Source organism: Phalaenopsis equestris, unplaced genomic scaffold (assembly GCF_001263595.1).
Source record: "Phalaenopsis equestris unplaced genomic scaffold, ASM126359v1 Scaffold001260, whole genome shotgun sequence".
NCBI lineage: Eukaryota > Viridiplantae > Streptophyta > Magnoliopsida > Asparagales > Orchidaceae > Phalaenopsis > Phalaenopsis equestris.
The window spans coordinates 148082-162300 of NW_018165699.1; the positions used below are offsets into that span (position 1 = coordinate 148082).

The 14219-nt window shown below is 33.9% G+C and overlaps 1 protein-coding gene across 1 annotated transcript; it reads left to right on the forward strand.

The window, feature by feature from the left end:
* Positions 1-397: 397 nt before the first annotated feature.
* On the forward strand, positions 398-6455 carry LOC110033703 (lysine histidine transporter-like 8). Its single transcript, XM_020737754.1, has 5 exons — positions 398-767; positions 4146-4279; positions 4352-4779; positions 5639-5770; positions 5850-6455. The coding sequence occupies exons 1-5, from the start codon at positions 445-447 to the stop codon at positions 6333-6335; spliced, it is 1503 nt and encodes a 500-aa protein (XP_020593413.1). The 5' UTR covers positions 398-444; the 3' UTR covers positions 6336-6455.
* Positions 6456-14219: the final 7764 nt, after the last annotated feature.

A 14219-nucleotide genomic window follows, 5' to 3' on the forward strand; every position in this document is an offset into this window, starting at 1 on the left:
TAACCCTATTTCAAATAAGCTAGCCCCATTTTATTTTTCTTCCCCAAAATTTTCCATGAAGAAACCCCTTCGCCTAAAAATTCAATATATAACTTTTTCTTGCTAAATTTTCATTCAAACTTACATAAAAAAGTTATCACTAAAAATTTTTCATTCAACATAAAATAATCGACTATTTTTCTTTGTTAAGTCCAATTTTTGCCCCTTACCAACCAATCAGCCCAATTAGTTCACGGCTGTTTTAGCCGATTCCTCTGATTAATCTCCATGGCGGCTCAGCCGGGCAGCATGTCTTACCAACCCCTCAAGTCCACGTGCTCCTCCATCCGTCAATTCTTCTGCCTTTCTACAATTGAGCTCTTGTCTTGTCTATTTATATACTCCTCATTCGCCCAAAACTTCTAAAATCACAGAGACATATTTACGCAATTACACAACTCATCCATGGCTGGAGAGGTGTCAGAAGTGCGGTCGGTGCCGCTCTCGCCGGTGATATCGGCCCCTCCGTCTCTGATACAGTCGCCGATGGCAGGGAGATCGCCGGCGAGGGTAACTCCTAGGGCGAGCCCGATAAGAAAAGCAGTGGCGAACATGAAAGGGTACTTGGAGGAGGTTGGCCACATAACCAAGCTCGACCCACAGGATGCTTGGCTTCCCATCACTGAGTCCAGGAACGGAAACGCTTACTACGCCGCTTTTCACAGCCTCTGCTCCGGGATCGGGTTCCAAGCACTGCTTCTTCCTGTAGCATTCATCTTCCTCGGCTGGTATAGATTCTTTATTTCTTAGCAATTATTTAATTAAGCTATAATCATAAACTTAAATGGAATTTTAATATTATATGGACGGTTTATTTCTCTCAACATGCTTCAATGCAAATTATTCTTGGCTTTCGGAAGAACTAGCTTCTTGCTTTTAAATCATCATTTTAATAATAAATATGTCATAAGTGAATATTGTGGGAATTTAGTTACGAAAAAACAGTTGTTAGGACTTTATAATGCAGAAATCTTAGGCTTCGTTTCAAATACTGTTTTCGTTCAGCCAATTCCTTTTAAAATCTATGTTCATCAAATTGGAGGAGGCCAACTATAAACTGAAACAGTCAAATTTTATTGTTCTTGCACAAAATTGAGAGGCGTTCGTCTCCTGCTACTTCACCAAACAAAAAAATTTTCCAGACATCAAAGTTCACTCCAACTAAAACAGAAGTTTATCGCCGTCTTGGGGAAGCCTTTATATTGGATTATTAAATGGAGGAGCATAGTTTTCAGTTTTTTTAAAAATACATATTAAAACCGTCGGTGTCATGTAGCTTCATCGATTGTGGAAGATATTGAGTCAATACAACTCTCTCACATGTAATTTATGCGTTTCCCCAACGACCAAAGCCTACTCGCGAATGGGGAGAGGAGAGGTTAGCAGTATACTTACACGAGCTAAGCTATTCAATAGGTCCAACTTATGCTTTATTAATCAATTAATGTGATTCAAGTTTGAAATTAAGATGAATTTTTTGAATTCGAGTCCGCTCATAACTTAATTTACATTATTACATTAAGAAAAGAATTTAGATTTAAATGATTTCCAGATAAATGATAAAGATAATAATTTATAAGAAGTTGAGATGACGAGAAATATTTTTATTTGTAAAAATTTTGCATTTTAGGTCTTAGATTAAATTTTTTGTAAGAAAATTTATAAAATTAACTAACTCAAGAGTTAATGAGTGCAAGTCAAGATTGGCTCAAGCCTAATTTATTGGCTTAAAAAAATATTTTATCCCACAATAGGATAGCTCATGAGCCTGTTTTACGTAATTATTACCTGAGCAGTGTAATTTTAAAATAAGTTATTTCATCCAAAAAATTTTTTGGAAGAAGGCATGTTACCAAAAAAAATATATTTGCTTTAAGTGTTTTACAGTTAGAATATATTATTTTTGCTCTGTGAAATTTCTCCGTTATTCTTTTTACTTGGAAATGAAAAAATTACTTTTAGTTTGATTGATTTTAAAAATACCGTATCAATTCTAGTTTGTATGCTCTTTTAAAACTGTTATTTACATGCATACCACAGGATTCTTATATATTTACATTGTAATACCTGAATTTTAATTCTTGCAATTTATAACACTAAACTTTATTTATAACATTCAAAATATCACTATTACTAGTTTATTAAAGACAAAATACACCTTCTCATAAAATGGTAAAATGTTATAATTCTAAGAATCAAAGATTTGCTGTCAGATATGTAAATATATAAAAACTGTGCAGTACCTTTGCAAATTATTCTTATATAATATATAGTAAGATTTACATAAATGCTACTCAATTTCTATGGATTTGCATAACAAACACCTAAATTTTAATTTTTACACACTTGTAACCTTACGTATGCGTGAAAATGGAATATTTCATTTTCTTAAAAAAATTAAATTGGTGATAATGTTTTTCTGATATTAAAGACCGGGGTGGTATAAATGTAAGAAAATAAATTTTAGGAGTCTTATCAAAGTAAATCGATATGAATTATGCGGTAAGCGTGTAAATGCCCAATATTATATTACGGAAATGAAATTTAAATTTATTAAAAGAATTTTGGATGCTTTATCCGCCGTTCCCACTGGTTGATCTTGATTTTTCAGCAACCTAGCTACGACTATATAAAGAGGTGGATTTTTATGTCGCGTGCTCCACCAAACGAAGCCCACTTCAGTCAAATGAAGGGAATTCGACTTTAATATAATTTATATATTAAACAAATAAATGCATTCTTATTTGTCTTTATTTATATATGCTAATAAAATATTCAGAGAGAGAAAATTTATCATGTTTACGGAACATAAAAATTATGGGCGTTTACCCGCATACTTGATTGATATAGTCAAATATAACATCTAAACTTTCATGTACAAAAGTATATATAGTACGTGACTTTTTCGTAGAGCTATCTCTCTTACGTTTGTAAGTCTCCTCAGGTAATTGGTTTGAATTTCTCATTGTGTAGTGTGTGATATTTAAATATTTAGCACACCTATGAATGATCAGACTCGTCTAATACCCTTTACTCATTCTTTATATATATATATATATATATATATATAGAACTATAACAATCATTTTTATTAACGTTTTAAAAATAGAATATTTTTTTTCATGTGTAATTTTATGAAACCAAATTATTATAAATATAAGTACAAATTTTAGATATTAGATATGTAAATTGGTATGAATTATGTGGTCGGTATATAAATTCCCTAAAATTTAACCATTCGTAAATTCTGGTCAATAAAAGATTTAAAACTTTTTGTGTAAAAAATGAAAAAAAACAGGCAGAGTAGGCCTGCAGTGCAATTAAAATAGATCCATCATGCAAGATTGCAAGTTGCTGCAAAGGAGTAACTTCTGACAGCTTGGTCCACTCTTTTTCTGAAAAGTTCACTAATTAATTTATGCTTTTAAAAAGATAATTAAATTTAACCATGCGATTATTGTTTATACTTTTCATGATAATTAATGTTAAATTAAAAAACTTTAAAGTGCTTCAAATTGTAAAGTGGTTGAAAATAAAATGAAAATTATTAAAATATTAAGTTCGTTTGTTCATCCTGCTCGAAAAAATTTGTAATAATGTAAAAGTAAATATTAAACATTTCAAGTGATTTGTGCTACTATTAACTGGATTTATTTATTATCGAGTGAAAGGTAACTAATTTCGATACCCCCAAGGCCCTAACTGAAGACAGTTACATTAGAGAAAAAAGAGTGAGACATCTCATAGCATTCGTAAAAGATGATTAAAGCAAGCCATAATAATATACTCTACGGCTCCCGTAGATAAACCTTCCGTTCATTCATTCCTATGCTAGATGCACATAAACAAAAGCTTACACACAAATCATCCGATACGAACTAAATTCTCCTTTAATCCCAAAAAAACCCCATAAAAAATAGTCAGATAATATAATATTATAATATAACCTTCTCACATATATATAATCTAAAAAAAAATTCAATAACTTTTAGGGAGATTTACGAACATACAACTATATTTATATGTATTCCCTCTAACAATTAAACTTCAATTTTTTTTTAAAAAAACATTATGCTAAATATGTTATGCGCCGTCTTATAATGCAGGACATGGGGGATAATATGTTTATCCTTGGCATTCATCTGGCAACTCTACACTCTTTGGGTACTTATTCAACTTCACGAATCAGTACCTGGAATTCGTTACAGCAGATACCTTCAGCTAACAAATGACGCATTTGGTAAGTAACCAACCCCAATACTACATATATATATAGACTCGTTATGTCAGATGTTAACATACAAAACTGCAGGAAAAAGGCTGGGAAATCTGTTAGCTTATCTCCCCATAATGTACCTCTCGGCTGGCATTAGTTCTGCCATCATTGTGCTCGGTGGTGGGAGTCTGAAGCTCTTCTTCAACCTGGTTTGCGGCCCAAACTGTGAGTCCAAGCCGCTCACTACTGCGGAATGGTATCTAGTCTTCACCTGCTTGGCTGTTATTCTCTCGCAGCTTCCAAACCTAAACTCCATTGCTGGAGTATCGCTGGTTGGAGCCGTTTCAGCTGTTTCTTACTGCACTATAATCTGGGTTGTGTCGGTCGGTCGGGGAAGGCTGGCCGACGTTTCTTATGCTCATGTGCATCCGGGAATGAGTGTTGATAGAGTGCTTGATGTCATTAATGCTATCGGCATCATCGCTTTTTCCTTTAGAGGACATAATCTCGTCTTAGAAATACAGGTAAGTTCTTCTTTTTTATTAGGAATTACTAGGTTTGGAAAGTGCAAAATTTTGCCCCAAAGAGGTTTAAGTTCCCCGGCTGATTTGGTAAATACTAAAATTATTTTTATCTAATTTATATGATAATAATTAATTTTCATTAACTTGAGAAATAATATTCAAATTTAGATCCTTAACGTTTGAATATTTTGAGTATCATTCAAACTTAGAATTTTGGGACATAATACTTTAATTAATTTACCCATTTTTAATCTATGTTTTTAATTACTAACTACATGTTTAAAATTAAAAAGAAAAAATTTAATCAATACAAAAGCTGAGTTTTTTAAAAATTGAATAAATCGAGTTAATAATCTTTTTAGTTTTTGATACCCCCAATTTTAAAAATTGAATGAATCGAGTTAATCCACATCGGCGAACTCTGCCCGACACGTGACATCCCCATTGGCCAATTTTTTTGACAAATTGAAGAATTTTAGTCAATAAAGCTACGCAGACTATTACGGGCTAGGATAATGATGTTTTTTTAGATCGGTTGAAGTATCTTGCTAGTCACTGGAGTTGTTGTTGACTGTAACAAGTCATAAAAAATCTTGAATTTAATTTGGAGATAGGAAAAGACAATCAGTGTTTATTAAATCGATCTACAGTTTAATATAAAATTTTTACAACGCACATCACACTTGTCTTTACAGCATCTATACATATTCGAATAAAAGTTCTGCTTAATTGTGATTTTACATCGGCTTATTGAAAGTTTTCTCTAAAATGTACACATGCTCGTCCCAATCTTAAAACTTGAATCTAACTAATCATTGAGTAGTCGTTTACTGAAGTTTTACTCTGCAACTCACCACAGGCGACCATGCCATCAACTCTGAAGCATCCCTCTCGCATCCCAATGTGGCGAGGAATGAAGGCCGCCTACCTCCTCGTAGCGTTCTGCATGTTTCCCATCGCAATTGGCGGTTTCTGGTCCTACGGCAACCAGGCAAGTAAATCTGCAGAAAACTCCTCCAATTCCAGTTCTACGTACCATCTTTCTCTTAAACGAGCTCTAATGACCTCAGATACCATCGAGCGGGATTCTCCAAGCCCTCTACCAATTCCACAGCCGCGACACTTCCAACGTGGTGCTCGGCTTGACCACCCTGCTTGTCGTCCTCAGCTGCCTCAGCTCCTTCCAGATCTACGCAATGCCTATCTTCGACAACATGGAGGCGGGCTACACAAGCAAGAAGAACAAGCGTTGCCCCCGATGGCTGCGATCTGGCTTCCGGGCATTCTTTGGAGCGATCGCGTTTCTCCTTGCGGTGGCATTTCCCTTCCTGTCGGATCTGGCGGGGCTCATGGGCGGGATCTCGTTGCCGGTCACATTGGCTTACCCCTGCTTCATGTGGATTCTGGTAAGGAAACCCAATAAATATAGTGCCAATTGGTATATTAATTGGGCGTTGGGGGTCCTGGGGATGGGCCTCAGTGTCGTGCTGATTGTTGGAGGATTGTGGAGGCTCATCGAGTCGGGTATCAAGTTTCGCTTCTTCAAGCCTCAGTGATTGTGATATTTAGATTTGAAACTCTTCTTTTTTTGGCTTTTGATGTGGGTGATGTGGACTGGGTGTTCGAAGCCTAATTTTATTGCATGCATATAAATATAATATTTTGAGAGAGCGAAAGAGTTTGTTCCGTTTCAATGTTGAATGAAAATTATATTGATTGATCCATTAGTAAACGCTTGGTAGTAGAATTTCATTTCATATAAGCAGTATTTCACTACTGAATTTAATTTCAAAATCATATGCCACCAATGAGTGGAATGGGTCCAGACTCTGCTTTACGAGTTTAAACTAACGGTTTGTTTGGCAACTTTTGAGATTTAATCCTAGTAAACTTCAGCAAATTTTGTAAATTTTGTTTTAACAAATCTTGGGAAAGTTAGGCTGATATTAAATAACAATATTTGAAGAAAATTTTTGAAAAATATTATAAAAGTACAACATAATAATCACAATTTTCATAGATATCCACATAAAATTCCAAAATTTTCGTTAAAGTATAGACATCAAAACTAGTATAGTGTTCCCGATCATCTTTCTTCAGAGAACATACAAATTAAACGAGATATATATTCTGAATTTTGAATAACAAACTTTCTAATTTGTTCAACAATTCATATCTCTTACATGATGGCACATAATAATTGTGAACGAATTGGAATTAAAGACGGATGAATGTAAGAAATAGTGGCAAAATCATAAAAATTGGGATATTTAATTACCTATGTTTTGTATACCTTATCAGTTTGTTATGGTGAATGAAAATATTCCTACATTCTCACTGTAACTTTTTATATGAACTAGAAATTAATAAAATTTAAATGTTGGGGGAAGTGCTAATTATCTCAAATGACCATCAACTGTTATTTTAGGCCGTCAAACAATACAGAACAAATGTAAGATATTTGTAAATGCGTGTAAGTTATATGTCTAAATAAAACATAATTTTATAGTAGGAGAATCAATAGCATATTGATTCAAACTCATTTCATGAAGCTTGATAAACGACAATTCGAGAATGTCGACAACTCTAGAAAATGGGTTGGGGGAAGAATAGATAAAAGAAACACGAATGAAGAAGACAAAGGACATTTGAGGATGTAAGGAACTATAGAAATAGAAAATTGTGGAGAAGAAGAAATAAAAAAAAAGGGAGGGAAGCTTATCACATTTTCATTTCATTTCCCAATGTCTTCCTCCAAATGGAGCTATTTAGAAGCACAAGAATTATTAATTGATTATTAACAAAATAATTAACTATGTTTATTAATCTAATATCATTAATTAATTAATTAATTAATATTTTATCATATAATTAACCATTCATTCAAAATGATCTTGTCCATAAGACCAAACAAATATTAGAAGTAACAGAAATGTACAATATTATTGAAATTGACCACTGACAAGTAAGAAATGGAAAATAAACTAAGAGAATATTCCGACGAAGAATGGACATCTTCATCTGAATTCATGGGTGGAGAAGACATTCACGAATGTGTTCCCTCCATTGTGAAATGTTGAGGGTTGTAACCTAGCCTCCAATCTTAAACTCTAATAAAACTTTTGAAGTTATTATGTTTAGAATCTCTCTAAATGAGCTTTTGTGTTACTAAATAAGTTTTTAAAATTGGAAGACATTTTCTCATAGTTCATGTCCTCGAGAAACTTAATAGTGGCATACTAGCTTGATCTTGAATTCTCTTTATGTGAAGTTATCACATCCTTGACCATCACTTAATAGGACAAATGATCAGTGCAAGTAGAGTGCGACTTACGAGGAGTGGTTGGTTTCTTTGCATTTGTTTTCTTTGGATCAACCTCCATATTTTCATTGCTCGTTCGCTGCCTCTACCCTATCGAAGGTTGGTTCTATTGAAGCAAAATTTATAGCGGGTTCCCCCACTAGACAGTTTCTTTTGTCCATTGAGAATAATCTAAATATATTACATGAGACTTGAATTGGGGCTTAAAAGAGTGTGAAATGAAGAGGAGAAAGGTCAAAGAAATACTAATCTCGGTGGAGGCAACCATCTAAGTAGGGAAATCAAGAGAGATAATGTGGCTTCCTCATTCGGTGCAAGCATAGAGCCGACAAGAAGGATTTGAGATCCAACAACAATGACTTAGTCTCCATTCTCCCACAATCATTAGGACAAAAGTAAAAAATTAATTTAATTATTTTACAAATTTGTTTGGTGGATTGGGTACATTCATTGTCGTTACTCGAAAAACAACTTGTAATTATTTAATTAAAGGACATATTGTTAACTTTGAACATGAGTCATATTATTTATTAAAATATCCTTCTTCCAAAAGAAATATGTTGTCATGCAGCCTTCTCTTTCCTCTTTCCCTCATTTCTCCCTTGATACCTAACACGCCTAAAAATTTATTATTTTTTTTTTTGCATACTTTTTATACTCATTTTTAATAGTATTGCACTTTAGAGGAAGGTATTTTACGTGTTTTTTATTTTATGTACAAGATATGGAGTTTTGGAGAATAATTAGTGAAAATGGAGCAAAATAGGGTCAAATGAAGCAAAGGAGAACAAAGTGAACTCGCGCCGAGGCAGTGACTTCTAGCTCCTAAGCGCTAGACCTTATACGTGGCCAGAGTTATTTCAGGCTTGTAGAAGGCCTGCGCCTAGATGTCACAATTGAGCACTTAGATGCCACGGTTGGGCGCTTAGATGCCAAGGTTGGGCACCTAGACACCACAGTTGGGCGCCTAGGTGGCATAATCATTTTTTTTTAAATACAATGTATTTGGACGAATTTTGAATGGACATCTGAAGTGACGCTTGAGGATTTCGAGGGTTATTTTAAGGGTGTGCCCATTTGAGCGACTCTCTTTGTCTCTTGGCCAAAAGGGTGGACTTTTTGACATTTTTAAGTCCTATAATATTCCAAGAATGCTGAGAGGTCATAAATAGGAGTAGAAAATGTAGATTCTTACATTTCCTACAGAGATTAGAGATGGGATTTTGAGAAATATCTGTAAGGGATTGTACTAGCATTATATGGATCAACATATAACTTTATTGAAGAGATTTTCATTATTCCTTTAGAGAAAAAAACTAAGTATTGTGTTCTTCATTATCTTGCAGTTGTTGTAAATACTTACCTCTTGAATTTTCTTTAATTTAATGAAGTTTTCTATTATGTGTGACACCTGTTTAGTGAAATAAAATTATTGTACTTTTCCTTTGTAATGAATTGAATGAATGTTTACGATGCTATGATGCATGTCAAAGTAATGGTTCTTACTTCATACTTAATTTAAATATTCAATCTGGCCAATTAGCATGTTAAAATTTTTTGTAAACCATAATGATCCGGGAGGGCTATGGCCTTAACAACTAGGAGGAATCACATTGAACTTGTGAGTGAAGGAAGAGTTGTCCTAATATTCAATGCAATGTTAGAGAGATATTCGTTGATGGGTGTAAATTTGTGTTTCTGGGGTACAGTTTAGATTCTTACCAATTTGATCTAGGGCTTTGTGCCTTAAATTTAAAATTGAGCCAATTAGAAGGCTATCACAAGAAGGTAACTCTATGGTGGAAGGCTAGAAAATTCATCGTGACTTTCTAGTATTTTAAGGAATCGACCTTAGGTTAACTAAGCTACGTTATTGTTGACCTCTCTTTTAGTTGAGGTTTAGTTTTTCCTCTTTAGTAGCCTAAGATCTAGCCATAAGACTTTCCCATTGACTATTCTTAGAAAACTAGACAAGGAACCCTCATCATTACAAATTCTACACTCTTCTTTACTCAACTTGAAGTTCCACATATTGGTCCTAACCTCTAGCAGTAGGTGGGGTCAGTAGGTGGGGTCACTATGGGGGAACTCAAGATGAATTACCCTTAGGATTGCTTGACCTTAAGGTTAACCCTAGGCGTTGGTCTAGGGCTTAGACACTCACTTGCAATCACTTACACTCACAATCACTCACTACCCTAAACCCAGAATTTCTAGGCTCTGGTCCCTTGATACTTTTGGGAGACTCCTGTAGGTGGTCCCCTAAACCCACTAGCCCTAGGCTAGGGTTTGGCTAAGACCACTACATAGAGGACCCAAAATGAGGTTTCCATTGGTCCATGGCTTATTGATGGTGGTCGGCGCTCCAACTCTACCAAGGCACCCAATATAGCATTTTGCTCATAAATTCCCCCAAATTACCTAGTACCTTTAGAACCTCAAATTTGACCAAAATTTCCAAATCTACCCAAAATACCCAACTTGGTCCAAAAATAATTTCAAACACCTTGAAAACACCCAAACTACCCTAAATCACCAAAATTGGCCAAATTACCAAAATACCCCTCCTTATCCTAAAATTCCAAAAATTCTTAAAAATCCCAAAAATTTCCAAAACCTCCCAAATATTTCTATTTTAATTTTTCTCAACTATCACATGACCCAATTTGGCAAATTTAACCATCTTTGAGCAAAACCCCCAAATTGCCCTTTAAAGGCCCATATTTTCCCCAAATTACCTCAAATGTCTATCCAATCTCCCCCAATTTAAATTCTAAACTCAAATTCACTTGAACTCAAGATACCTCTCCAAACTGACCACAGAGCTTTCATAAGTCCTCTCAGTGCATTCCAACTGTTTTCCCTCACCAATTTCCACTGTCGGAGTTCAATTTCGAGCTCAAAATTTTGTCGGAAACCAGGACAGAGCCTAATACACCTCCAAAATCCACCAAACTCAAATTAACTTTACCCACACCTTCACAACACTGAAAGAAGCTTAAGCCCCATCAAATTCCCTTCTCACAGAGCCCCTACCATAGCTCTAGACCAACTCCCAAATCCGATCGTGATCAAAATCATACCTAGCCCTTAAACTAAGATTAGAGACTCAATCTCTAGCCTCTTTGGATCACAACGAACGTGCAAAGACTCTCTGATCGAAGCTTCACTTCTCAGAGCAAAGGTATAAAATCTCTCCCCCTCTCGAGCCTCTTTTGATTCTCCATTTCCTTAGAGTTAATTTGATGACTTGATCACCTTATGGATGTGATCGTCTAGTTTAGGCGAGCATTTTAAAAAAAATTCATCCAATTTGGTTAAGAAATGAGAGAGATCTTAAGGCTAGAATATGAACGGTTCTCGGGCTAGGCTATCGGGGACGAAGACGGGAAGCCGTCCAATCGCGCGTGTATCAGATGGACGGTCAAGATCAAACCGGAAAGCACTTCAGAACATAAATCGCGGGCCGAGTCAGTGCTGAGGTGGACGGTGGCGTCAAACGGGAGCACGCTGCGTGGAGCTTCGGAGCCGCCGTAAGTTGATGTAGCGCCACGCGTTTAAACAGATAAATCGGGAGTTAAAAAATTAGAAAATGATCCCTAGCTTTAAAAATCTATATCTTGGTGTAGAAAAGTCACAAAAATAAAATAAAAATACCCTCTTGCTCTGTGAACAGAGGAGAATAATGTGGAATATTTTTAAGTCCATGTGATGCATATTTTATTTTTAATTAATTAAGAACTGATTTGGATGTTTTGATTCTCCATGCATGTAGTAATATCACCATGGCTTGAAATTTTAGCATGTTGTTGCCTCTATCTTAGGGAACATTCCTTGGTTTTTTGAAGTCAGAGGAGGTCTTTAGACAAAGAATCATATTTTTCAAGTTTATGTGCATTATTTGCTTAAAATAATCATGTAAATTAGCATGTTACTTAAAAAAATCCAAGAAAATTTTGGATGGTTTATGATGACTAGAGAGCCCTTAGGAAAATTTCTCATGAGCCAAGTCATTCAAAATACACCTAATCTTTACGAAACCTAAATCACTAAAATAAATAATTTTGAAAAATACGAACAACAAAATGACTTGATTTTTTATCTGTACTATATTTTAGGATCCAGAGAACTCACCATAAAAACTCCAAAGCATTTTGAGTTCATTTCGTAACTTAAGTTGATTTTTAAGGATAAATAACATTTTTGGCATTAAAATATTTTTAATAATCAAAATATAACTTGAAAAATTATTAAACTGAGTTTTTTGAGTTCTCTGTTATCAGGGTTTTTTTTTTAAAAATAAAATTGAGTTTAAAATAAGAATTTAATTTTTAACCTAATTTAAATATTTAAATAATTAAAAATCCATAAAAATCACAAAAATAATAAAAATTCATGAAAATATTCTAAATTACTTCTTAAGCACTTAAGAACAATTAGAATATTTTTTCTGATTTTCTAAATAAAGATACTGAATTTAAAGCTTAAAAATAATTTTTAAAGGCTAAAAATGGGTTTTCACTAAAAATAATTCCAATGAAACAAATAAAATTCAGAAAAATGTAAAATTTTCTCCTCTGAGTTCTCTGACCTCAGTATGATTTTTCAAAAATATAAAACTTAATTTTCCCCCATTTAAAATATTTTATATTTAATAAATACCCCATAATTTAAAATAATTCTTAAAATTCAAATAAAATTAAAAAAATCATGAAATTTAGTCCAAAGGCTTCTCTGGTCTAGTCTACCTCCAGTAAAAATTTCAAGGGATTAGGATTTACCTTGGTCAAGTTAAGAATTTTCTTTGAAAAATCCTATTTTTGCATGAAAATAATTATATAAATTAAATTAAATTTTGAAAAAACACATTTTCTTCTCTGATGTCTTAACTGACCCATGAATGAGGTAGGATAAAAATTTCAAAGTCATTTGAATTGAATTTGATAAATTATGAAGTGTTAGAGCCTTGGGGACAAATTTGTAATTTTGGAAATGTAGCCTTAATTAAACATTTAGGCTTAATTCAAGGAGGGAAATGGGCAACCTATGATCCTAATTTGATGTTTAAAACACAAGGGGTTAATTGATAGAAACCAACTTCACTTTCTTAATTGAAAAGATAAGTTAATAAATTTCTAAATTATTAAAATTTGGATGACTTTGGCGAAATCAAGTTTCATTTAAATGAGGATTAGAAAAGTAAATATCATTGAGAATTAGAACATCTTTCAAACACTACAAGCCCAATTATGACCAAAATTTGGTTAAGTGTTCCAATAATACTAACTTGCCTCTTTAAGGGTCTTCACCCACATAATCTTCAAAATTAAATTACAGATGATAATTACCTTAATCTTAGAGATAATTGAGACATCAATGCTCATTGAGCACTAAGGGTATTTATAGGATGAATTATTAAGCAACATAATAAGTTTAAATGAGCTCGAGACTTTTTCACCAGGCGGTGAAAGAGTAGCACAGACCTGCTTCTCTCTTCAGATCTGTTGGATACCTCGGAGGTCTACCAAACTTAATATGTTTTGTTTGATAAAATCATCCTTAATTGATCAAATATGGACCCACCAAGATATGACCTAGGGTTAGGTAGGTCACCAAAACTTTACTTTCATGTTTCATATAAAATGCCCTAACATGTACTTTGAGTTTCAGGTGGTGTAACGAGAAGACTTGTCAGGTATGTTTTTTATAGTTTATAGTGTCGTCTTTCTTGTACTTTCATACTTTACTTTTATACCTGTAAATTTGCATGCTAAACAACGATGCCACCCTGCATGAAAACTAAAGCTATCATGATAGTCACAAAGCCAAAACTAAAACTAAAATTAACCAAGATAAATATAACCCCCACAACATTTAATATATAAAATAACTCAAAATTTAATCACAAACATCACACAAAACTCCTAAATTTGATCAGGAATTCCTAGGAGGAGGTAACCTATGATTACTGACAAGGCTTCTTAAGGTCTAAATGAAATTATGGAACTCATAAGTTGAGTTTAGTAAGTTCATTTGGACTAAGTGAATCCAATAGAAAATAGTGGAGCCGGAACGAGGGAACCATCGGATCCTAACTGGTGTCGCTCTAATCAACTTT